Genomic DNA, 26312 nt, shown 5'->3' with positions numbered 1-26312 from the left:
TTAGTTATTGGCACTGAACACAACTACTTTGTGTGCCGATAATGCTCCTTGCGAAAAGCAGAATGCGATCACTCACAGTGAAGCAGAGAGAGGGAGGGGGTAGAGAGAGGGGGAGAGAGGGAGAGACTGACCCACACAGAGCCCTTGGCATATGTCCTTGCATTAAGTGCAGCTATATAATCAGCAGACAACATGTATTGGTGTGTTCCCCAACAGTTCCAAGGAGGGGTGAGGATTCGCAAGGACTGAGTCGGCATTCAATTGGTTACAGACCTTGAATATTTAGGTATGCGAGTCCTCAATGGTAGGTCTGAGGAAGATCGTCCGCCAAAAAAAACTTATTATGGCCCACATGCCCAATCAACATTGAACTTTACCATCGTGAGTCTTTCATTAATCCCCTTACTAGTGAGTTTTTATATCGAATACACCCCCTTGAGTGATCATGGGATGCAACACATTAAACTCAACTTCTTCATGGAAAGATTCCAACCATCGTATATATTAGGGGGCCAACTAGGGACAATTAATCAAAAACGTATAATCTGGACAAATAAAAATAAAAATGAATGGTTCTCGATAATAGAGAAGATGCTGGATGATTTAGGGAACGCCCCAACGAATATAATACAAGCATGGTCCCTCTTTTTGGAAAAATTAAAGACAAAAATGAAATTATCAGATGCAAAGGAAAAGACATTTGGGCCAAATAGTAAGTTGCCGAAGGAGTTGCTAGACTTAAGAAGGGACTTGCGTAAAGCCCATAAGAAGCTGCAGTTGCTTGACAAAGATGGACGCCAATTGGATATATTTCTGCAACAAAGAAAAAGATACAAAATGGAAGTCTGGGAATTTACTAAAAGGAAAAAGGAGAGTTTTTGGTCTAAATTGCTTTATAGCACCAAGGTCCCAAATTCAAATACATTTGGGAAAATAATAAATCAATTAACAAGAGTCTGAAATATTATTACTTCCAACGTGTAGGAATCAGAATGGGTTACCTTTCTCTCGTCAAAATTCAAAGAAAATGTATCCAACCTTCCAGGGAAACAACTCGCTTTGAAAAATCCTAACAAATCAATAACTGAAGAAGAAGGCCGTGGTCTCCCTTTAACAATAGTCCCAACCGAAACATCTTTACTTAAGGCTAGGTATGGTACTTATTCCGTGGATGAGATAAAAAAAAATAATCAAAAAGGGCAAAAGTAATGGGGCACCGGGGCCGAATGGTATTCCGCAAGCTACCTACAAACAGGCACCTGACATTTGGAGCCTACACTTCGAGAAACTATTTGCAGATGTGCAGATTAACAACCAAGTTCTGGATAGCTGGCAAGGATCCATAATTATGCCCATATCGAAAGGTGGAGACAGATCTAATCCACTCAACTACCGACTAATAGCACTACAGGATGTGGAAGCTAAATACTTCGCATCGTTGGTCCTAAAAGATCTGGTAAATTGGTCGAGTGAAAGAGAACTGATTCCTATACATCAAACCGGGTTCAGAGAGGGGATCGGAACAATTTCAAACATTCTATCAATCACAATGGTCGCAGAAAGATGCCAGCGCGCAAAACAGGACTTGCACCTGTGCTTTATTGATCTGCAAGCGGCCTTTGATAGTGTGGATCGGAACCTGTTGTGGGCAAAGCTAAGAGCATGGGCGATTCCGGAGAGCATATTAAGGGGCCTGTTGTTATTTTACTCAGACACTTGGACGCAAGTAAAACTAGGGGATGGATCCCGCTTATCTAGAAAAGTGTATACCACAATTGGACTAAAACAGGGTTGCGTCCTGGCTCCACATTTATTCAATTTATTTATTTCTGATCTTTCCGGTAAATTAGATAATTGTAATGCACATTCCCCGAAATTGGGCAAATTTCAACGTACTCACCTGGCATACGCAGATGATATTGTGCTTCTGAGTTTAACAAAAATTGATCTGTCTAGGCTGCTAACAGTAACCTCACATTTCCTGACTACCAATAATATGGCTCTAAACTCCTCCAAAACCAAAACAATGATAATCACTAACCGACGATCAGTACATTATAATATGCTCTATGAAGGAAAACATCTGGAAAGGCTATCCTATTATAAATACCTGGGTTATTACATTGATGACAATCTTGCCTTAAACGAGCAGAAAAAATATTTAACGAAAAGAGCAGGGGCCTTACAATTCGCATTTTGCACACTGTCAAAAAAATTGGAAGGCCCATCGTTAAAACCGCTCCTAACTGTGATGGCAAGTAAAACGTTACCCACTTTAGCTTATGCAAGTGTTGCTATGCATGGTAAGGATTCCGAAATTTTAAACAATCTAATTACTAAAATGTATAAAAAGATCTTCCAACTTCCAAGGTCTACATCATCAGCGCAAATGCGGCTAGAATTCGGAATAATGGATAATAATAATAATGGATAATAATAATAATAATAATAAATAATAATAATAATAATAATAATAATAATAATAATAATAACAATAATAATAATAATAATAATAATAATAATAGTAGTGGAGTGGTGTGGCTCACTGGTTAGAGGCGGCAGACCCGGAAGCAGAGGACGGCCCGGGACCAGGGTTCAATTGCCGACGCGGCAGGGTAATGGGCCAGGGTCAGCGGACTCGATAATTCTCGCTTCGTTGCCTACTCTAACCAGGGATCACACTCGGCAACTCTGGGCATTAGCTTGCCTCATCTCCACAACAGCCCCCCACATACACCGGGGATGCCTGGTTTCACCTTGGAGATACCCAGCAGGGATAATCTCACAGGAAAAGGCAGGACGGGTTCCCCAGTGGTCTACAGCACTGGGACACCCCATTGCTGGGGTAGCCATGCGCTTTACAAGACATAACAACATAACAACAACATAATGAAGGAATCGCTGGGTAGATTGTACACTTGCATCAAGGTCTGGTACCGAATAAAGGAAAATGCCATCAACAATAATAATCTTAATAAATTCCTATGGCAGGAGCTGGAATTACAAAAAAACTCAGAGGCAAATACATTTTTGTCCCGTACATTGGAGCTAACTTGCACTACCAACTTATGGGATAAATATTTACAGTTTACCTCATTTAAACAGGCATTAAATAAAGCCGCTAATTTTCACTCGTTGATCACAGACAAAAAAATATTTTCTCATCGATCCCATTCATGGACTGTGATCAACAGTTACAAAACTCTTACTCCAGCGGCCTATTTGGATACAACTTATTCTATATTTATATTTAGCTTTGCGTTTCGGCAGATTTCCAACTCTTGCTGATGGTCCAACATGGAAGCACGTTGAATCTACTGATTGTTGCCTCTGCGGTTACACTAAGGAAGATTTAATTCATATAATATGTCATTGTAAAAAGCTGAGTAGGGAGCGTGCGCTTTTCTTGAAGAACATCTTTTTGGTCAAGAGAATACGCACATGCAGGACAGCAGTAATCGGAGGCCTGGACTCTACAGCTCCTCAAATGAACTGTAAGATGGTAAAGTTCTTGCTGGCCTTTGAAAAAGGTTTGAAAACAAATACGTCATTGACTATGTAACACTTAAGATTTATCAAGACTGAGGACTAAGCCTGAAGGAAGTTTTTATTTGAATGGTTTTAAGAAAGTTATTATTGGAATTTGCTTTTATTTTAATTAATGTCTATTTGATTTTTCTGTTTAGGTTATTTTATCCTTGGCGAGGAAATAGTAAAGAAAGTTTGTTATGGTTTTAATTAACTAAACAATAAAGATCAAAATTCATTCAAGTGCAGCTATATGGCTTTCGTGAATTTACTGAAGTAGGGCAAGAAATTGTATTCCTAGAAAATATTTGTTACCTGCATTTTAGCATGATCAAATATGCATGTGCAGATTTGCTCATGCAAAAATCTGAGTGTTTGCAAGTTCATTTTCCCTCCAACCACTTTTTTCCCAACTCTGGAAGAAGATGTACGTCTGCCATTATAAAGAGTACATTTCCAACATTTCTCAGGATAGGAAAAAAATTGAGAAAAGTTGTTGAAAATCCTTAAACATGCAAGTTAGTAGATTTGCACAGGCTCAAAAGGGCATTTCAACCCTGGAACTATTGCTTACCACTACCTTTAGTCCCAGTATGTAGATCTGCCGAAACGTGGTAACATAAAGGGATTGCTAGTATTCAAACACTACTATGGTATGAGTTCTGGCATAATCAGAGAGGCTATATAATAGCTCATATAATTATATTGCTGCCATAATTTGTCACGCACTACATGGCACCAAAGGGACAAGTGGATTTTGTTACAGAACAAGTAGATTTATGAAGCAACCTGGCTCATGGACAAGTAGATATTTTAATAAATTCCACACCCCTGGTTCCTGTCAAGAGTACAAACTCCAGACAGGCTGGCAGTCTTCCTGGACAGAGTCTGATGCAGCCTTAATGTGTTACCAACACGTCCGCCACTGACCATCAAAAAATTAAACAACTTTAAAAATACAGAGAAATGTCAGCAGGGGGCGCCCTAAAATCATGATAATATAAAACAATCCAAACCTAAGAGAGATATAGAAGCATTTGGAAGAGTAAATTTAAGTAAAAAACACTGGAGTGTGTTTAAGTCCAAGATTTCAAGATGCCCGATGTTAGATGTTCAGAATCTTTCACAGTCCTGCTTATTTATTTTAATTTTTGGCTAAGCAGTTTTGATTGCGAAAATCAAAACTACATATCCCAGAATACAAAGAACAAAGCCAGAAGTGGAGTTGAGAACCCTTCTGATTCTAGCTTCCCCACTAAACTACCTTGTGTTGTTGTGCGTAAAATGCTTTTGTATGTCCCTTTTCCTACAGGTTGACAATGTTGGTACTTAAAAACTTGCTGTCGCGGGGGGGGGGGGAATGGGGTAGGCGGGAGGGGCTTAATACAAAAATATATAAAATAAATCTTACTGTCCCACACCACCTCAGCTTCTGGATGGGTCCCAATTCTCGCCGTCCTGCGTTTTCCAATTCCTGCAGCTCTCATCGTCATCAGGAAAGGCAGCCTCCCTCCCTCTCCCCCGCCAATCACATTACTGTAATGGCAGCGTTGTGATTAGTGAGGCGCAGCGGAGAGCGCCCCAGCCGGACATTTTCTCTATGTATGCTGCTGCATGGAGCAGCCTACATAGTGAAAAAGGGAGAGTGGGCGGTCCTGCTCGAGGGCAGGGTGGAAGTGGCTTGCCCACTGTTGTGGGTCCTGTTTGGTTGGCCCCAGGGCCAACCAAACAGTCAGTATCCACAACAGTGGGCAAGTCACTCCCCCTGCCCTTGAGTAGGACCACCCACCGCCCGCCCCCAACCAGGCACTTCTGCTTTCTCGCAGTGTGAGAAGCAGAAACATAAAATGGTAGTTTTTAGCATTTATGTTTCTGCCTTCTCGCACTGCGAGAAAGCAGTTGGGCAACACCCCCATGCCCCAAATGGGGAGCCGATGCTGATATAGATATCCATACTAATATTATAAAGAGAGAGCCCAAACCTTTGAGGCGGGTAATCTTAGTAACCACAGCACCAATCACAACACCCAATACAGCGTTGGAAAGGGCAGTTGCAGCAGAAGGACTTAGGCCATGCAGACGGCCACCATATATATATTTTTTTTTTACAGAGTTTTATATAGTGCGTACTTGACCCGAACTGAATCAGGTATCAGAGTGCTTTACATAGCACCAGTTACGTTACATGAGGACACACATTCATTTTTGTTAGGCACGGGGAGATTAATTGATTTGCCCAGAATCACAGGATGTTTGGCGTCGTTACCAAGACTCGAACCCAGATCCCCAGGTCCGAGATCGAGCGCCTTAGCCGTTAGGCCAACTCCTCTATACATTTAAAGGGTAAAAGAACCGTGCCAGCAAAGTAGTCCCTTGTGGGCGTGTCTGCGGTGTGCTGTGGGCGTGGGCTGGCGGCGTGACTAACGCTGGGGGCGTGTGGTATGGCCAGCACATCGTGGGCTGTGGGCGTGTGCTGGGGGCGTGACAAACGCTGGGGGCGTGACAAACGCTGGGGGCGTGTGTCCACCCTTCATGCCATGTGAGTCGTACATACAAGCGCCAATTACGTTGCTACGCAGCATCAAGGGGCACGCTGGGGGCTTGACATGCTGGGGGAGTGAGAAACGCTGCGGGCATGTGTCCGGCCTTCATGCCATGTGAACGCAATTGCGCCGCATGAAGGGCACGCTGGGGGCGTGTGCTATGTTCCGCCCTTCATGCCATGTGGGTCGTACATTAATCAGAAGATCGTCTGCTGTGTCTTTGTGCTGGGGGCATGACAAACGCGTTCACCTGGAGGCCTGGTAAGAAACATTACTGCAGCGTCTCCTGCGCGCTGTTACTGAACTCTCTCATTCAGCGAAATTACACGCGCCTGCTACCATCAACCAGGGCTCTAGCCGGGCTCAGGCGGCGGATCAGTACACTAATTACATGCGCCTGATAACATCAACCAGGGCTGCAGCTGGGCCTCAAGCGGGGGAACACGCGCCTGCTAACATCTAACAGGCCTGCATCTGGGCCTCAAGCGGGGGAACATGCAAATGAGCGTGTCTGCGGGGACAATTACTGCAGCCTCTCCTACTTGCTGTCACTCAACTCTCTCATTAAACGGATTTACCCGCGGCTGATAACTCTCTCATTCAACGACATTACACGTGCCTGCTAACATCAACCAGGGCTGTAGCCGGGCGCAGGCGGCGGATCACTACACCAATTATACGCGCCTGCTAACATCAACCAGGGCTGCAGCTGGGCCTTCTCCGTCCTTATTCTAATGAAACAAAAAATATTGTCTACCCTTGCCAAATACACACATTACACACATTCTGCTAGTATATATATATATATATATATATATATATATATAAAAATATATATATTTTGCTAATAACTTTGGTGCCATTTGACGAATCTTGATGACATTTTCAAAACTAGTATACTAGTTACTTTAACTGCTGTCTGGAAAGTTTCAGGGTGATTCGTTAAGAAGGAGGTGAGAAAAAGGGGGGGGTCCCAAAACACTTTTTCACCTTGTACTGTCTATGGGGATTTTGCAATTTCTAGACATAACTACAGCCCACACTGCTGAAAGGAATTACACCAGATTTTGCACACAGGCAGATCTTATCTAGAAAGACACATTTTGTAGTTTGGAGAAAATCTGTTAAGTAATTTAGGAGATGTTTAAAAAAGAAATTTATAAATATCTAGGGACGCGAATTACCCAACAGGGGATTTATTGATATATGTGGATCTGGGGAAAAGCAGAGCCCTGACTGGCTGGCCGCAAGCTGAATGGATAGTTGTGGCCGCCATTTTGTTTGTTGCTTGGCTCTGGGAGGGAAAAATGAGGTGTCAAAACACAGAAGGGGTCAGCATACAGGTGTCCTGACCCCATAAAGACACATGGAGGGTGACCTCTCATGGGCACGAAATAACCGTTTTTTTCATCGGCAGGATGCGCATATCCTGCGCGCATCCTCCCTTGTGGGACCTGCATTTTGCGACATTTTTTGGGGGTTTCTTGTGCCTCGGTTCTACCGAGGCACAAGATGTCTGCCAACACTTCCTGCTTTGGAATGTTACAGCCAATTAAATTACAGCTCGTGCACGGCAGGGTGCGCGTAGGCTTCTCTTAGGGTACGCGGATCCCTCCGCGGATCTCTCGTGCCCATAGATATATAAATGACTTTAACTGTCATTTTCTCAGGAACTACTGAACGGATTTACACCATTTAAGCAAAAGGCACAAGTCTGAACTAAGGACTACCTCTTTGCCAAATTTGGTGTAATTCCGTTCAGCAGTTCGGGCTGTAGCTGCAGCTAAAGGTCCTATGGGAAATTGCATGAGGAAAATGCGTTTTAGGACCCCCCTTTTTTCTCGGCCCCCGCTTGACGAATCACCCTGAAACTTTAAGGATAGGAGCGGACCGGAGTTGGCCAAAAGATTTAAACATTTTGTGAAGATTCGTCAATCGGCACCAAAGTTATTCCAAATATATTGTTGCGGATTTCCTATGGATAATAGGTCTTAACTATATCTACCTACTGGCAACTGCCAGTAGGCAATATATATATATATATATATTCACTGAAAAAACCATAGGTTATAGACCATATATAGTTAGGAATTAGCATTTAAAAAACCTTATTTTACTCACACAAAACCATTGAAATTCCATATATAGTTAGTTGCACTAACTATATATCGCGCACCCGCAATCCACTGCTGATCATGTCACATATTACATCATTCATGACATGGTCAGTGACATCACTGATGACATCACTGATGACATCTCAAATGACATCACTGATGACATCACTGATGACATCTCAAATGACATCACTGATGAGATCACTGATGACATCATCCAGTGACTGTGTGTTTCTGTAAAGTTTAAATATGTTTTACATATTGAAGAATGAGTAGATGTATAAGTGTCTGGACGAAGGATTTAGTAGGTGCATGACTGAATGTATGAGTGAGTGATTAAATGTGTCTCACTGAGTGCATGGGTTAGTGACTAAACTGTCTTAATTTGTGCATCATTATGTCTGTTGTTCTGTAAACTGCTGCATGTGTTGATCAGTAGCTATATGATTAACTATATGGGTTATTGATTGATTGTCCAAGTATTTGTATAGGAGACTGAGTGTGTGTGTGGCTGGCTGGGAGGTGTGTGACTCTGTGCCGATCAATGTGTACTTGTATCAATGATTGTATAAGAAAGTAAGTATGTGTTAGTGTATGTTTGAAAATGTAAGGTGCTCTATGTTTAACTGTATAGACAAGAAAATGGAAGTGTGATTGATTCTTTACAGGACTGACTAGGTGTGTGAGTAACTCCATGGATGAGTGGCAGAGTGTAAGTGTCTGTATAGGTGTATGAGTGCATATGATAGTGTTGTAAAGATGAGTGATTGTATGTATGAATGATTGTATGGGTGAATGAGTGAATGTGTGTGTAGACGTAGGAATCAGTGAGTACGTATGTAGTAACTAGTATTGGTGTGTCAATGGTTTCAAAAATTATACTCTGTATTTAACACTGGGTGAAACAGAGGTTATATTAAAACGTGAGGAGATGCATTGTATTGTCACATGAATGATATCATCAGTGATGTGGTCATTGATGTCATTTGAGATGTCATCAGTGATGTCATCAGTGATGTCACTGACCATGTCATGAATGATGTAATATGTGACATGATCAGCAGTGGATTGCGGGTGCGCGATATATAGTTAGTGCAACTAACTATATATGGAATTTCAATGGTTTTGTGTGAGTAAAATAAGGTTTTTTAAATGCTAATTCCTAACTATATATGGTCTATAACCTATGGTTTTTTCAGTGAATTTTCAAGGTTTTGTAAATGCTAATTCCTAACTATATATGGTCTATAACCTATGGTTTTTTCAGTGAATTTCAATGGTTTTTTAATAGCAAATATCATAAGCTGTCGAATGTCAAGTACGTGGTAAGTAAAAACATTTTCGTGTTTATGCACACTGATCTGCTTTGAATACTGCCCCCCACCCCTCATTTCTATTAGGAGTACTCTCTCTTTGCAGATAGTGAAGGGTAGTTAACGCAGCCCTTTGCCCCCTTTGTAATACGTCGTGCCTGCTTCTCTCTCCATTTGATTGATTGTTCTCTTTGGTTCATTCTCTATTTACAAACAAGCACAGAGTCGCAATACTCTGTTTAGTCTTTGCAGATAGCGAAAAATCGTGTAAAAAAACAAAAGGAATCGAGCAAAATCAGTAGGCCACTAATGGGATCTCTTTTTGACCTCGCTAAAATAGAAACATTAGGAACAACCTGTTGAAAATAGCAATGCGTATGTACATAAGCGGCGTTCATTTGTGTTCACAGTACCCCTTGTTGATTGTTTCAATCGAGCATTGAATTGTTCGAAGTTAATTCTCTTAAGGATCTTCTCTACCTGCAAACGAGGAAGAATAGGAATATTCTCTCTCCCTTTGCAGATAGTGAAGGGTAGGTAACGCAAGCCTTTAACACGTCGTACCTATTTCATTCCTCATTGATTGATTGATTGTCCGAACATTGACTGTTTGGGAATTAGTTCTTTTTGGAGGTATTCCCTGTTTGCAAATAAACGTAGGAAAATCTTTGCAAGTAGTGAAAGGGTACGTAATGCGGACCTTTCTCCCCCGTTGTAATCTGTCATGCCTATCTACTCCCCACTGATTGATGCACCTTTTTCACCCGGACCATTTACTAGAGATACGTCATCTGGCCCGACCAGAGAGCACCCCTAGTGAAAAGGACATATGCAATAATAACGAAGTGATCACTGTATCCTGTTAACAGAAACTTTACCATGAAACAACCTGGAAAGAAAAAAATAGGAAAACGAAAATCAGTAGGCCACTGATGAACATGAACTTTTATTAAACAACAAACAAAGAAACGATAACATAACGTAATGATAAAACCTATTAATGTCCTAGAAACAAGAAAACGTTAAAGTATGCCAGTGGTGAGAGACCAGAAAAACAGTCCGAGAAACCAAATCACCCCTCGCTGTCCCAACTCATGCACTCTGAAAGTTCAAAGTTTTGAGGAGTGCTTGTAACATTGTCTGAAGCCTATTTGCTATTGCTTCATCTTCACTATTCTTAAAGTAAGTGGGGGCTGTTGTGATGCGGTGCCACCCTGAACCGCTTGACGGAGGCCCCCGAGGGACGGTGTCATGTCGCGGACTCGGAGGGGGCGCTTGGCTCCGGCCCCCTCCCCAAGTCGTGTTGCCCTGGTGTGGCCTGAGATCGCCCCCGACATAGGTGGCCGGCTCCCGGGGTCAAGCGGAACTTTTTTCCTTTTGGTGACTCTTCCATTCTTCACCTTGTCCCACAATCCGTTTCACCTAAAGACACGCTGTAGTGGGGCACCCCTTTTCCGTTTCATTTGCCATTCAGCCCGCTTTTGCTACACTGTGCCTCTTCCGCTATTCAGCTGTTTACCGCCCGCTCTTTCGACTACAGCGTCTCGCTCACCATGTACTTGAGTTGCTCCCGCTCTTGCGGTGCAGCGATAGGCGGCTGCCACAGGACTCTCAAAATGGCGGCCATCTCTTCTGATTTGGGCGTGGTCCACTAAAATGGGCCTGCGACACCTTGGAACTCGGACGCTTGTCTGCTAGAGCTTGGGCTCCATTCTCGAAAGCGTCCCCTCATCCTTGAAGATTCTACAAAAGTCTTGGGGGCCCCCGACTCCCGCAGGCTTCTGGTGGGGAGCGCCTAGCATGATTGCTCGTGGAATGGCCACGACGGAGCTACGAAATGGTGGTGCTCTCATGCTAACGCCAGCTTCAGTCTGAAACATCCAGAAACACTGTAGACTACCAATTCGATCAGTTCCGGTAGCGCTCCAACGTGACCCGGTAGAGAAGAACTTGCCCTCCCCTCTTTGACTGATGGTTCTTGTTGCCTGTCCCTTCTGTTGTCATTTAACAGAACTATTTAGCCTGCTGAAAGGGGTTGTGTGCCGTCCGCTGGTTGGTGGAGACATTTTGACTATATTCTGGACCTGCGTTGTCGCGTAATGCGTCATATGACGTGCCGCGTTAGAAAGTTTAATAAATTATTAAACACAATAAACAATCCTTAAAAAATAAAAAAAATAAAAAAATAATCAACAAAACCAACAATCAATTAACAACAGTATTTGAAAAGTCTATCATTCATTTTTCATTGCCGCGGGGCCGTTTTAAAGCCTCCACATTAAACCTAGGGGGTCAGGGAGGATCTACTATGCCCCCTTATGGTTATTTGCCCCTTTGTTTTGGCCTCCTCTTGTCTCTCGATCCTACCGAGAGACAAGATGGCGGCCGCTACGGACTTTTTGGAATGTTGACAGACGCCAGAGAACCAATCAGCTTCGCTTCACAAAGCTCCGTTGCGCGAAAAGTACGCGTCCTGGAGCGCTGCCCAGAGCGCGCTTACAGATATATATCTTTTTTTAAACGTTAATTTCTCAAAATCCACTGGAGCACATATATTGAGACCTACAAAAGGCACATCGGGCTACCAGTCCCTACAATTTTGCCAAGTTTCGTGCAAATCCATTCAGCCGTTCGGGCTAAAAGTGAGGCCAACCGCCCTATGGAAATTAACATGGGAAAAACGCGTTTTGGGACCCCCCTTTTTTCTCGGCCCCCCCTTGACGAACCCCCCCAAAATTTTCAGGGGCTGCTCAGAAACAAAATGTGCCATTTTCCTGAAAATTTCAGCCAATTCCGTCCACAAACGCCAAAGTTATTAGACATAGAATTTTCAAAAATCCCATAGAGAAAAAATCCTAACTATATATACCTACTGGCGACCGCCAGTAGGTAATATATATATATATATATATATATATATATATATATTCACTGAAAAAAACATAGGTTATAGACCATATATAGTTAGGAATTTGCATTTACAAAACCTTGAAAATTCACTGAAAAAACCATAGGTTAGAGACCATATATAGTTAGCTGGACATTTTATTGACATAAAACCAATGAAATTCCATATATAGTTAGTTGCACTAACTATATATCGCGCACCCGCAATCCACTGATGATGATGTCACATATTACATCATTCATGACATGGTCAGTGACATCACTGATGACATCACTGATGACATCTCAAATGACATCACTGATGACATCACTGATGACATCTCAAATGACATCACTGATGACATCATCTAGTGTCTGTGTGTTTTTGTAAAGTTTAAATATGTTTTACATATTGAAGAATGAGTGGATGTATGGAAGACTGAGTGTGTGTGTGGCTGGCTGGGAGGTGTGTGACTCTGTGCATATCAATGTGTACTTGTATCAGTGATTGTATAAGAGAGTAAGTATGTGTTAGTATATGTGTGAAAAGTATGGTGTTCTGTGTTTAACTGTATAGATGAGGAAATCGAAGTGTGATTGATTCTTCACAGGACTGACTAGGTGTATGAGTGCATATGATAGTGTTGTAATAATGAGTGACTGTATGTATGAGTGATTGTATGGGTGAATGAGTGAATGTGTGTGTAGACGTAGGAATCAGTGAGTGCATATGTAGTAACTGGTATTGGTGTGTCATGATGTCATCAGTGATGTCATTTGAGATGTCATCAGTGATGTCATTTGAGATGTCATCAGTGATGTCATCAGTGATGTCACTGAAGTATGGTGTTCTGTGTTTAACTGTATAGATGAGGAAATGGAAGTGTGATTGATTCTTTACAGGACTGACTAGGTGTGTGAGTAACTCCATGGATGAGTGGCAGTGTGTGAGTGTCTGCATAGGTGTATGAGTGCATATGATAGTGTTGTAATAATGAGTGACTGTATGTATGAGTGATTGTATGGGTGAATGAGTGAATGTGTGTGTAGACGTAGGAATCAGTGAGTGCGTATGTAGTAACTGGTATTGGTGTGTCATGATGTCATCAGTGATGTCATTTGAGATGTCATCAGTGATGTCATCAGTGATGTCATTTGAGATGTCATCAGTGATGTCATCAGTGATGTCACTGACCATGTCATGAATGATGTAATATGTGACATCATCAGCAGTGGATTGCGGGTGCGCGATATATAGTTAGTGAAACTAACTATATATGGAATTTCATTGGTTTTATGTCAATAAAATGTCCAGCTAACTATATATGGTCTCTAACCTATGGTTTTTTCAGTGAATTTTCAAGGTTTTGTAAATGCAAATTCCTAACTATATATGGTCTATAACCTATGGTTTTTTCAGTGAATTTCATTGGTTTTTTAAAAGCTAATATCTATAGCTGTAAAATATATTCTTTATTACGTGACGTATCACGTAGCCACGTGAGACGCCTCATGACGCGTCGCATAACCGTGACGTATCGGCTCTGCAGCGCAAACAAAACCCGTAACGTAAGCGTGCCGGAGCACGCTTACAGATATATATATATTTTTTAACCTTAATTAGACAAAATCCACACGTGCACATATCTTGAGGCCTTGCAAAGGCACATCAAACAAACAGTCCCTACAATTTTGCCAAGTTTGCTGGAAATCTATTCCCTTAATTTTTTTTTACTGTTTCTCTTGGTTTTCCCCTTGTTACGCTTACCGGGACGCTACCCGGTACGCGAACCGGACGCTCCAAAAACACAAGATGGCGGACTCCCGTTACGCTGCCGGTTAGCTGCCCGGTTCGCGTACCAGGAAGCGCCTCTACCGCGAAAAATCGCGGGGGACTTTAATATCCCCCTCATCAATCCTAGGGGGTCAGGAGGGGTTTACCTTGCCCCCTTTCCTTCATTTCCCCCTTCGTTTTTCACCACATCTTGTCTCTCGATCGTACCGAGAGACAAGATGGCGGCCGCTCCGGACTGTTTAGAATGTTGACAGACACCGGAGAGCCAATCAGCTTCGCTTCGCGAAGTTCCGTTACGCGTCAGGTACGCGAACCGGGGGGCTAACCGGAGCGCTGTCACAGATATATATATTTTTTTAAACGTTAATTTCTCAAAATCCACTGGAGCACATATATTGAGACATAGCAAAGGCACGTCGGGCAAACCATATCTACAATTTTGCCAAGTTTCATGTAAATCTATTCAGCCGTTCGAGCTAAAAGTGAGTCCAACCGCCCTATGGAAAAATGAATGGGAAAAACGTGTTTTTGGACCCCCCTATTTTTCTCGGCCCCCCCTTTGACGAAACCCCCCCCCAAATTTTCAGGGGCTGCTCAGAAACAAAATGTGCCATTTTCCTGAAAATGTCAGCCAATTCCGTCCACAAACGCCAAAGTTATTAGACATAGAATTTTCAGAAATCCCATAGAGAAAAAATCCTAACTATATATACACACTGGCTATCGCCAGTAGGTAATATACATATATAAACATATATAATCTGCATATCTATATAAATATAAATGCATGCATACATATACATATATGCATACATATGCATGTTATTTACATGAAAGTTTTAAAAACACTAATAAAAGCAAAGCTAAAAAGCCACCTCATTACAAACAGAATGGCTTTAACTTAAACGAGGGCGAGATCTATTGCATTTTCAATGCTTGTTTACTTTGGTTCTATCAAGAAGGCATTCAGATGTGTCACACATTTGCCATAAATTCTGAATGTTAGCACTCTAGTTGCTCATTAGATCACTGTAGTAAAGCTAGTGCTCACCAGGGAAGTCTGCTGCTAATCATGGTTTGCAGCCATTTTCCCGCATTTTTTATCCCGCAGACTTTCAGTCCGCATACCATTATCCCGCAAGGTCATTGACCTCGCATACCATTATCCCGCATTTTTTCAAAACGCATGTGCATTTATCGCGCATGCTTTTACAAAGAATTACGTTTTAAAGGCATGTATGGTAAATGCATTTGCGTTGTGAAAACCACGATGACGAGAGAGGTAAGTGGGTTTGTGTTAATTTTTTCGTGGGTTAGTGATTGTGTAGTGTAGTGTAGTGTTGTGTAGTGTAGTGTTGTGTTAGTGTAGTGTAGAGTTGTGGTGGTTGTTTAGTGTAGGGTCATGCTGGGGGTAGTGTTTTAGGGTTTAGGGTTGTATTGTAGTGTTTGCGTAGTGTAGGGTCATGCTGGGGGTAGTGTTTTAGGGTTTAGGGTAGTGTTGTAGTGTTTGCGTAGTGTAGGGTCATGCTGGGGGTAGTGGTTTAGGGTTTAGGGTTGTGTTGTAGTGTTTGCGTAGTGTAGGGTCATGCTGGGGCTAGTGTTTTAGGGTTTAGGGTAGTGTTGTAGTGTTTGCGTAGTGTAGGGTCAAGCTGGGCGTAGTGTTTTAGGGTTTAGGATAGTGTTGTAGTGTTTGCGTAGTGTAGGGTCATGCTGGGGGTAGTGTTTTAGGGTTTTGGGTAGTGTTGTAGTGTTTGCGTAGTGTAGGGTCATGCTGGTGTGTAGTGTTTTAGGGTTTTGGGTAGTGTTGTAGTGTTTGCGTAGTGTAGGGTCATGCTGGGGTGTAGTGTTTTAGGGTTTTGGGTAGTGTTGTAGTGTTTGCGTAGTGTAGGGTCATGCTGGGGGTAGTGTTTTAGGGTTTTGGGTAGTGTTGTAGTGTTTGCGTAGTGTAGGGTCATGCTGGGGGTAGTGTTTTAGGGTTTTGGGTAGTGTTGTAGTGTTTGCGTAGTGTAGGGTCATGCTGGGGGGTAGTGTTTTAGGGTTTTGGGTAGTGTTGTAGTGTTTGCGTAGTGTAGGGTCATGCTGGGGGTAGTGTTTTAGGGTTTTGGGTAGTGTTGTAGTGTTTGCGTAGTGTAGGGTCATGCTGGGGGTAGTGTTTTAGGGTTTAGGGTAGTGTTGTAGTGTTTGCGTAGTGTAGGGTCATGCTGGGGGTAGTGTTTTAGGGTTTAGGGTAGTGTTGTAGTGTTTGCGTAGTGTAGGGTCATGCTGGGGGTAGTGTTTTAGGGTTTAGGGTAGTGTTGTAGTGTTTGCGTAGTGTAGGGTCATGCTGGGGGTAGTGTTTTAGGGTTTAGGGTAGTGTTGTAGTGTTTGCGTAGTGTAGGGTCATGCTGGGGTGTAGTGTTTTAGGGTTTTGGGTAGTGTTGTAGTGTTTGCGTAGTGTAGGGTCATGCTGGGGGTAGTGTTTTAGGGTTTTGGGTAGTGTTGTAGTGTTTGCGTAGTGTAGGGTCATGCTGGGGGTAGTGGTTTAGGGTTTAGGGTTGTGTTGTAGTGTTTGCGTAGTGTAGGGTCATGCTGGGGGTAGTGTTTTAGGGTTTAGGGTTGTGTTGTAGTGTTTGTGTAGTGTAGGGTCATGCTGGGGGTAGTGTTTTAGGGTTTAGGGTAGTGTTGTAGTGTTTGCGTAGTGTAGGGTCATGCTGGGGTGTAGTGTTTTAGGGTTTTGGGTAGTGTTGTAGTGTTTGCGTAGTGTAGGGTCATGCTGGGGGTAGTGTTTTAGGGTTTAGGGTAGTGTTGTAGTGTTTGTGTAGTGTAGGGTCATGCTGGGGGTAGTGTTTTAGGGTTTAGGGTAGTGTTGTACTGTTTGTGTAGTGTAGGGTCATGCTGGGGGTAGTGTTTTAGGGTTTAGGGTAGTTTAGTTGTTTAGTGTATGCTAAAGGCATATTCGCTCTAAAAGTTTTCGTTATTTTAATTTGCGGCCTAATAGTACATGCGGGATTTTTTTTGCGGACTGATGGTATGCGGGATTTCGTCATATATTTGCTAATCATACTTTCTATGGCAAAATGAACCCCCTCATTTTCTTCCTTTTTAAATTAAATGTTTTAAGAGTTACCACTTTATTCCAATCAAGATGGCTTCAGGTGTGCCATACCTTTGTAATACGTAGGACTGTTAGCACTCTAGTTGTTCTTTAGAACACTCTGGGACATTCTGTCATTGGGCTATAGTTGGGCTACATCTGGCTGATATTTGGGCTACATTTGTTTTTTTTTGTCTCTGGTGGCCATCTTTGGGCTACATTGGGCTACATTGGGCTACATTGGGCTACATTGGGCTACATTTGGGCTCCAACATATATATAGCCCAATGTAGCCCAATATATATTTTTCAAAGTTAATTTTCGTAAAAACCACTGGAGCCTATATCTTGAGACATAGCAAAGGCACATCGGGCTACCAGTCCCTACAATTTTGCCAAGTTTGGTGTAAATCCATTCAGCCGTTCAGGCTAAAAGTGAGGCCAACCGCCCTATGGAAAATTGCATGGGAAAAACACGTTTTGGGACCCCCCTTTTTTCTCGGCCCCCCCTTGACGAAACCCCCCCAAATTTTCAGGGGCTGCTCAGAAACAAAATGTTCCATTTTCCTGAACATTTCAGCCAATTCTGTCCTCAAACGCCAAAGTTATTCGACATAGAATTTTCAAAAATCCCATAGGAAACAAATCCTAACTATATATACCTACTGGCTATCGCCAGTAGGTAATATATATATATATATATATATATATATATATATATATATATATATATATATATATATATATATATATATATATATATATATATATATATATATATATATATATATATATCACAAAACGAAAGGTTGCCCTTAAGAAAACGCCTTCAAACAAGAGAGTTGAACTTCCTCATTTATTGCGGGCTGCAACAGAACATGCTCCTTCCTTCCGTGCAAATACAGGAGCCAAACGCGTTTCGGGCAGCACTCTGCCCTTGATCACTGGCTAAATCACAAAGTCACGGCCAGCATGCAGGGAACTGCTTTAAAACAATTATTAGAGTCCCGCCCCAGTGGGCGTAGGCCAAGATGCCTTCTGGTACTCGTGGTTCCCCTTCGTTTTCCCCAGTGGGTGCAAGCCGAGTTTTGCCAAATTAGATTGTCTATTACCCATGTGGGTTACTTCCAGAAGGAAAACATTGTTACAGTTGCCTGTTAGCTTTATCCGCAACACGGGACTCTCTGTCCTCTCGGCTCCCCGGTAGTCCAGGCACCGCAGGTCCGCTTTAGGCAGCTGGGCGTTTTCGCGACTGAGCAAAGCCGCATTAACATCACAAAACGAAAGGTTGCCCTTAAGAAAACGCCTTCAAACAAGAGAGTTGAACTTCCTCATTTATTGCGGGCTGCAACAGAACATGCTCCTTCCTTCCGTGCAAATACAGGAGCCAAACGCGTTTCGGGCAGCACTCTGCCCTTGATCACTGGCTAAATCACAAAGTCACGGCCAGCATGCAGGGAACTGCTTTAAAACAATATATATATATATATATATATATATATCTTCATTAAGATAAGTATATGTGGAGTTATGTATAGAAAATCTATTCAAACGTACCTTTCGATATTTTGTATCTTGAGATTCTGGTCACGAGATTGTGACCAATCAATGTTCTGGCTTTGATATTCCCAGTACACACACTTGAAGGCATTCGCTGCAATCCTAGTCATGCATTTTTAAAAAGACTGAACTGAACTGACTTCTTGATACCAGATTACCAATGAAGAACAATATTTTTGGGATCCAGGAATGGATGCAGTTTTTGTGTGTGGTTGCCCAACTTGTCAATGCCTCACCATCTCTAACGTAGCTTGCTGCTCACTCCGATTCAAAGTAAAGATCCCTTCTTCTGAGCCCAGGATTAGGTGAGTTTCTGCAGGAAAACAAACCATGCAAACTTGTAAATATTTGTGAAATTTTGTAATGTTATAGTGCTTTGGCTCATTGAACTTGGTCGTGTGAAGCTATTTGTCGATGTGATTCTATATTTGTCATAAAGCAGCTTACTTTTCTGAATTAAAAATGTCTGGCCAAAGGAAGTCCAGTATGCTTTGAATTCCTAGTCATGTGGTCTCCTAATTGATATTTATTTATTTAAATATTTGTATAATGCAGCTGGACCAGAACAGGTTTGCATAGAACAAAGCAATCAAACAGGGTCAACTAGGAAACTAGGAGGCAAAGAAGGCATACTTCGGAGCTGAGGAACTAGGGGCCAGATGTAGGTAAATGGCATTTACCGATTCGGTATTTACAAATCGGTAAATGCTATGTAGGTAAATATTCGGTAATAATTACCGAATCGTTAAGATTCGGTAAATATCGAATGATTCAAGGGTGGCAGGGTGTCACTTTGACACCCTGTTGCACCCCCTTAGGGCATGTATGTGTGCCACATGGCACAGGTGTACAGGCACAGATTTGCATATACACAGGTATTCGTTATTTACCACCAACTAATAGTTGGTGGTAAAATACGAATCTTTAAAGCCCTGTGGTACTGTTTACAGTGCCACCTACATCTCAAAATACAGAATCGGTAATTTTAACAATTGGGTAAATTTACCGATTCAGTAAAATTACCGAATCTGTATTTTGAGATGCCCTACATCTCAAAAGGCTTTTACCGGTCGGTAACGGCCGAATTCGGCCGTTACCAACCGGTAAATGCCTACCTACATCTGGCCCTAGGTTCAAGTCTCGTCTTAGGATGTGATTCTGGTCAAATCACTTATTCTCCCTGTGCCATAAATGTTTCCTTAACTGGTACTGAAAAGCCTTGGTGTTGATGATTAGGTGCCAGTACTGAGCACCGGAAACCGCAGTCTCAAATTAAGCACTGGTTGTGTCGAAAGCATTTGAAAACAGCTGCTGATTAAAAAAAAAAATGGTGCAGATTTAGCACGACTTTGCACTGCTGCAAAGCGACACAATATGACTCAAAGCTATGCAAAGTCTTGGTATGCTATTGTCTTTTCTGTGCAAAAAATAGCCCTTGTGTAACGCAAATAGCGCTTAGTGTTACTTTGCTCTAATTCCATCAAGGGGTCAATCCATTGGTGGTACTTGGGTCATACAACACTACCAGCCACAGTTTATGACTAAATCAGATCTACAAAGCTAGCTGGCTTTTCATAAAAAAAATTAAGTCTCCTTGAGGCAGGTGCAAAGTTGGAAAATGTTTTAATTTCTCCTAACATTAGAGATTTGTTATCAGTCGGATATCTGGGGGGGTGCAACTTTGGTAAACAGTTAGGAGCTAGCCGGTGCAGTGTATTGGTACCACAACTGCATTTGACTTCGTTTTTCTGTTGCAACTTGCTGTGTTATGTTGCATACTTGCTTAGGTGAGATGAGTGAAGAAGGGAAGTCCGGTTAAAGTTCACTTATTGGCGAGCCCAATACCTCATTTAAGCCGTTTGAAATTTTATGATTGCAAATGGCTCAAACATCTCGAGAAATATAACCAAAAAGATAATTTTAATCGACTGGATTTTTTTCCTAATTTTCCGACATCAGAAGTATTCCTAATTGGTTAACATGCATTTTCCCTTTTTTTGCTCCATTTGCCCCTCCCTCCATTCTGCTGAGTTAATTATCTTACAAATCCCAAAGTTTGCTCTGCTGTGCCTTTTGCTCTCGAATAAATGATAAAACAGAAGGCAGGAGGATTCTGTCTGCTAATATATCTAACTAATGATTTCCATTACTTTTTCAACAACATTCAGGACAGATGTATTCTAACTTCCAAATAATTGAATGACTTCAAAACGTTTAAGCAAGGAATTTCAAGGATTCCTCTCTCCATTGACATAACGAGGAAGGACTTAAAAAAGGAGGCTCTGATGCTACTGGACACCATTAGAGTATCCTCAGGGATCACTATGCCGACCCTTATGCATAACCAGATGATTTTAACTACTTTTACTATTTAACCCTATTTAACCTTTGTACCAGGTGTCTTTTATAGATTTTTGTTGACTAGATTCAGGCTGGGGTTTTTTCACATTGTTACATACCTAAAATGAACGACTGGGCACAAGATCTTGTTATGTGCACTTGTGATAATCATTCAGTACAGTCCACGATACATGTTGTACTTTTTTGTAAATTTGATCTTGATGCGAGGAAAGTTTATTTATTACCGATTCTGTAATCACTGAGGCTCCGGCAATGCCGACCAGCTTTCCTCGTATTACAACTCTTGGACAATGTGCACAATGTTTTTAGGATTGTAACTTTTTTTAAACGAGTCTTAGGTCATAGGAAATGTATGACTATTTAATCTCCATATTTGTAACTTGAAACATGAGTAACTTTATAATGCTCAATATGTGCTATTATCTATGTATGTATGACATTACTTATCTGTTCAATATTTTAATCCATGAAATAATTGTTTTATATGGCAATTGAATAAAGCTTTCCTTAACTTGACTTCCTCTCTCAAAGGGCTAAGGGGCATATATATCAAAGGATACATTTGCGATTCTCAAATAGCGATTTTTAGAGAATCGCTATTTGAGAATCGCAAAACGCTATGTATGTAGGATTAGCAAATAATTTTGCGAATCCTACATATTCCTTAATTGTGAATCGTAAATTGCAATTTGCAATTAAGGAATACTTCCCCATTCATTCCTATGGCCCTAGAGGCCCATAGGAATGAATGGGAAGACATTTTCAATTTGCGATTCTCAATTAGTGAATCGTAAATTGAGAATGTAATTTCAAGGGTGCAAGGGTGCCAAAAGGACACCCTGTTGCACCCCTGAAATGTCCCTGAAGTCAAAAGATAAAAAAAAATCCCGTGGAGATGGTCACCCAGGATTTAGTACCCACTGTGTTTAGTTTGAATATTGGGCACAACCACCCAGTGTAAGGAAAATAATAATGTAAATCACAGTAATTTAGGAATATATAAATCCAAGACTGAAAACCAGCATGCAGATATGTCAATTTCTCAAATACAACTTTTGTGACAAGTTAAAACAATACAACAAAATAAACTTAAAAATTTGAGCATGAATTTATTACACTTTACAAGATTAAAATTTTTTGTTTTCGTACAATTGTTGAATACATCATGTTCACCAAAATATTACACAATACATTAAAAATGTTCATGAGAACACAAGTCGACGCGGCGTTTCGGTTAAAAACCTTCTTCAGGACAGTTTCTCATACAGTATATATAAAAGTTTCTCACTCAGATATTCATTCTGAGGTACGAATCGTGCAAGCAATAGAGGGAAGTGTCTTTCACTGAGCAAAACAGAACCCCCAGACGCTGTGATCGGAGGAGCAGGGAGGCCGTTTTTACGAATCTAGAGATGGTAAGGACTAGAACTAGCTGACGAAGCATATCCAGCACGCGGCTACAGCGATTTATCAAGCCAATTTCTAGTTTATGTGAATCAATCGGTGCCCCCTCCGACACAGTGTGGAATCATCAGATCGGATATAAAGACAATATCATTTACAAATATACCCTTATTGATCAATTGGGATATTTGCTGTCTAGAGAGTGGACCAAAAACAGCACGATTCGTACCTCAGAATGAAAATCTGAGTGAGAAACTTTTATATATACTGTATGAGAAACTGTCCTGAAGAAGGTTTTTAACCGAAATGCCGCGACGACTTGTGTTCTCATGAACATTTTTAATGTATTGTGGAATATTTTGGTGAACATGATGTATTCAACAATTGTACGAAAACAAACATTTTTAATCTTGTAAAGTGTAATAAATTCATACTCAAATTTTTAAGTTTATTTTGTTGTATTGTTTTAACTTGTCACAAAAATTGTATTTGAAAAATTGACATATCTGCATGCTGGTTTTCAGTCTTGGATTTATATATTCCTGAATTACTGTGATTTACATAATTATTTTCCTTACACTGGGTGGTTGTGCCCAATATTCAAACTAAACACAGTGGGTACTAAATCCTGGGTGACCATCTCCACGGGATTTTTTTTGATCTTTTGACTTCAGGGACACTGTAGCTTTCTTAAACTTCTTTCCCCTGGTCCCAGACCGTACATTAGGGGGCCTCCTATACTTTCTTTGGCACCCCTGAAATGTACATGTGTGTACATGTGGCACACATACATGCCCTAAGTGCATGTATGTGCGCCACATGGCACATTGAAAAATGCAAAAAAGTGCATTTTTCAAAGAAATTGCAAATTACCACCAACTTGAAGTTGGTGGTAATTTGCGATTCCTTAAGGAGAAATTACACAACTTGGGTGCTTTTTACATCACATTTAAGGAATCGCATATTGCGATTCCTTAAATGCTTTCGCAAAATAAGGAAGCGCAAATTTTGCGATTCCCTATTTTGCGAGGGTCTTTTGTGATGATACATCCCAAAAGGATTTTTCCCGTTCCCAAACGGGCCGATTCTGAGAATCGCCCCGTTTGCGAACGGGAAATGGACTTCATACATATGCCCCTAAATTAATCTCTGGCTAATCCCCTACTGAGAATATCTCTGATTTCTGGAGGAAATGCTATACCCGAATTATAATCCGTCATTTCAGTTTTCGTCACCATGCTATCCCTATGGCGGAGAAAACCCCATTGATAGAATCTACCAAACTATAAATGTTTCCAAACACGGGCTGTACTACAAGAGTTTTGCATTTTCAAAGCCAATGATGCACCAATTGTTAGGCTTTACAAAACGCAATGCACTAAAGAGACATTGTAATTAGCAAAAGTATCTAAAATGGCAATCTGCAAATATTTTTGAAGCAGCAGGCAAAGTGGGGCCCGAAATGGTATTCACCTCCTGCAGTTCCATAGCACTGAATAGTTGCTGACTGCTAAGGACAGTCGGTAGCCATTCATAAGGTGGCCAATGCCCATAATGGACAACTTCCACAGTTTGAGGGACAGCTACAGGCATTGTGAGTAGTAGGCAGTAGTCACATGGACCCATCTTTCATCCTTGATGTCAAGAACCCTACCAAAGGGTCAAGACTGATTTGCATATGGCTGGGTCCGAACTGTGGTGGTGTAGAGAGCAAAAGAACAATGGATTTAACCCATATCTGTTGACTAGGGGTATATGTTTGATTCATTCAGCAGTCCGTCCATCATTTGTTGCCGAAGATGGCATACTGCAGCACATTCCAAGGCCCAGATTTACTAAGGCTTTGGCGCTAGCATGATGTCATGTGACACAAAGTGATTCAAAGAGATGCCTTCTATTAACTTTACAACAGAAGGCGTCCTGCGCTGGAAAGGTGAACATTACACAACCCAAAAGATGCTTTGAGCAGCTTTATATCAAGGGACCTTTACTGGGGTCAGGGCAAACACACATAGGGTTAGATGCCAAGCCACATCTTCTAAGACAGGCAAACCTTGCTTTGTGTTAAAATCTAAAGCCTACTTGAAGCAGGAGTAAACAAGGGGAAATGTGTTCACTTTTGCAAAAAACAGACATATTGCATATTTGCTTTGGTGCACAGCATACATTCAATGGGAGTGAAACTACAGGAGAGATATGCCTCCAGCACAAATCCTATACAAGGCAACTCACCTCTGCACAGTGGTGCAAGTCTGAGCACTGCGCTAGCCAGCATTTTTGAGTGCCTGAGTAGGGGATGACACCAGCAGCAGGCTAATCTTTGTAGCTATGCACTGTGTTTTCCCCATGTTCAACATTGCACAGCACACGTAGCTGCTGTGTTGCATGAACATATAGTAAACATGGGCCCAAAAGTGAATACAGATCCTTGTAGGCATTCATTAGACATTCGAATAAACTAAAGAAAATGGTCCAGCCTCCTACATTTTATTGATATGACAGGAGTACTACACTCATTGCAAAAAGCTCCTTGGTGCTGTGCTGGATTAGGGCATCTGTGCTACAAAGACATGGTCCGGTGGCTGCACAGACTCTGTGCAAACACAGTGCTGTGCTGCGCCCCAGCCAGACAGCAAAGCTGTCTCAAAAACTCTTGAAAATTTGTTGTGCCAAACACACAAATAGGCCTCAAATGATCTGATTATGGATATAAGGATATGCGAAGAAGATATTTGAAAGCAAAAAAACATAGTTTGAACTAATCTTTATAGAGATTACTATTTTAGATGCAGAATGGCAAGAGCTAAAACACCAGAATTGGAGGACTGAGGGGACTGGGGGGACTGGAAGAGAGCAACCCCTGTTGACACGTTCATTACATTCTTTTTCAAATCGGTTGAAGGTTATTAAGGAAAGACAAAGAAAAAAAGCACCACAAAAGTGGAATAAAGTAGAACAAATGAATTACCTTTGGTGCTGGGATGAGTCCATGAAGTACAGGAAGTAAGTTTCAACGGACAACCAATAAATATCTTCTTAAAAAGTGTACTGACCTGTGTGATTGAGAAAAGATCGTCAGACCACATACTGTGAAAACACACATTGCCAAATGCAAGAAGTTTGTGGAAAACTGCATCTGATAGATTTATGGGAGTCTGCCCCAATATTGACACATGTTTGACCCATGTAAAGTTTAAAACCATCTAAATCAGTGGTTCTTAACCTTTTCACTTCTGCAAGCCCCATTGAATAACACCTGGAAGCCAGAAGCCCCAGCGCCATTTCACCGTTTTGCACCTAAAAACAATACACACAAAACATGCAAACAAGTTACTTTCTATTTAAATTAAACACCACGGTGCTCTGCAATAGCATATTTAAATAGGTGAGTGATTACACACTGGTATAAGACCCAGGTCGTATTCACAAATCAGCAGGTAATCATTTGAAATCAGAGCTATCAGCAGAAGTTGTGGGATGGAAGTAGCACATGGACTGACTTTGGCCGCAGACAGGCACAGGGTATGGACATTCAGAAGGTGACATAGATGGTAATTGAACAGTGATTGCATAAAAGATAGATGTACATGCTACCTAACAGGAAGTACCTGAGGAAGTACTTCAGTTTTGTTGAAGAGTGCAAGTATACCGCTTTCCAATGCAAGATGATATGGGGTCTGTAAATGCCTGCTCATGTAATGCAGTAGATGGGAGAACATGCAGTCTGGAAGGG

At 41.5% G+C, this 26312-nt stretch overlaps 1 protein-coding gene across 1 annotated transcript in view; it reads right to left on the bottom strand.

Annotated features, from left to right (window-relative positions):
* LOC144783054 (mitogen-activated protein kinase kinase kinase kinase 5-like) overlaps positions 1-26312 on the bottom strand; it is an 834532-nt gene that overhangs the window by 194165 nt on the left and 614055 nt on the right. Inside the window, exons 21-22 of the mRNA XM_078662226.1 lie at positions 25548-25632; positions 19051-19127 (exon numbers count right to left, since the gene is read on the bottom strand). Coding sequence (XP_078518352.1) covers positions 19051-19127; positions 25548-25632 — 162 coding nt within the window. The remainder of the gene's footprint in view (positions 1-19050; positions 19128-25547; positions 25633-26312) is intronic.

The sequence above is a fragment of the Lissotriton helveticus genome, chromosome 9, assembly GCF_964261635.1.
Source record: "Lissotriton helveticus chromosome 9, aLisHel1.1, whole genome shotgun sequence".
In the NCBI taxonomy this organism is placed as follows: domain Eukaryota; kingdom Metazoa; phylum Chordata; class Amphibia; order Caudata; family Salamandridae; genus Lissotriton; species Lissotriton helveticus.
This window is presented reverse-complemented; position numbering and strand designations above follow the sequence as displayed.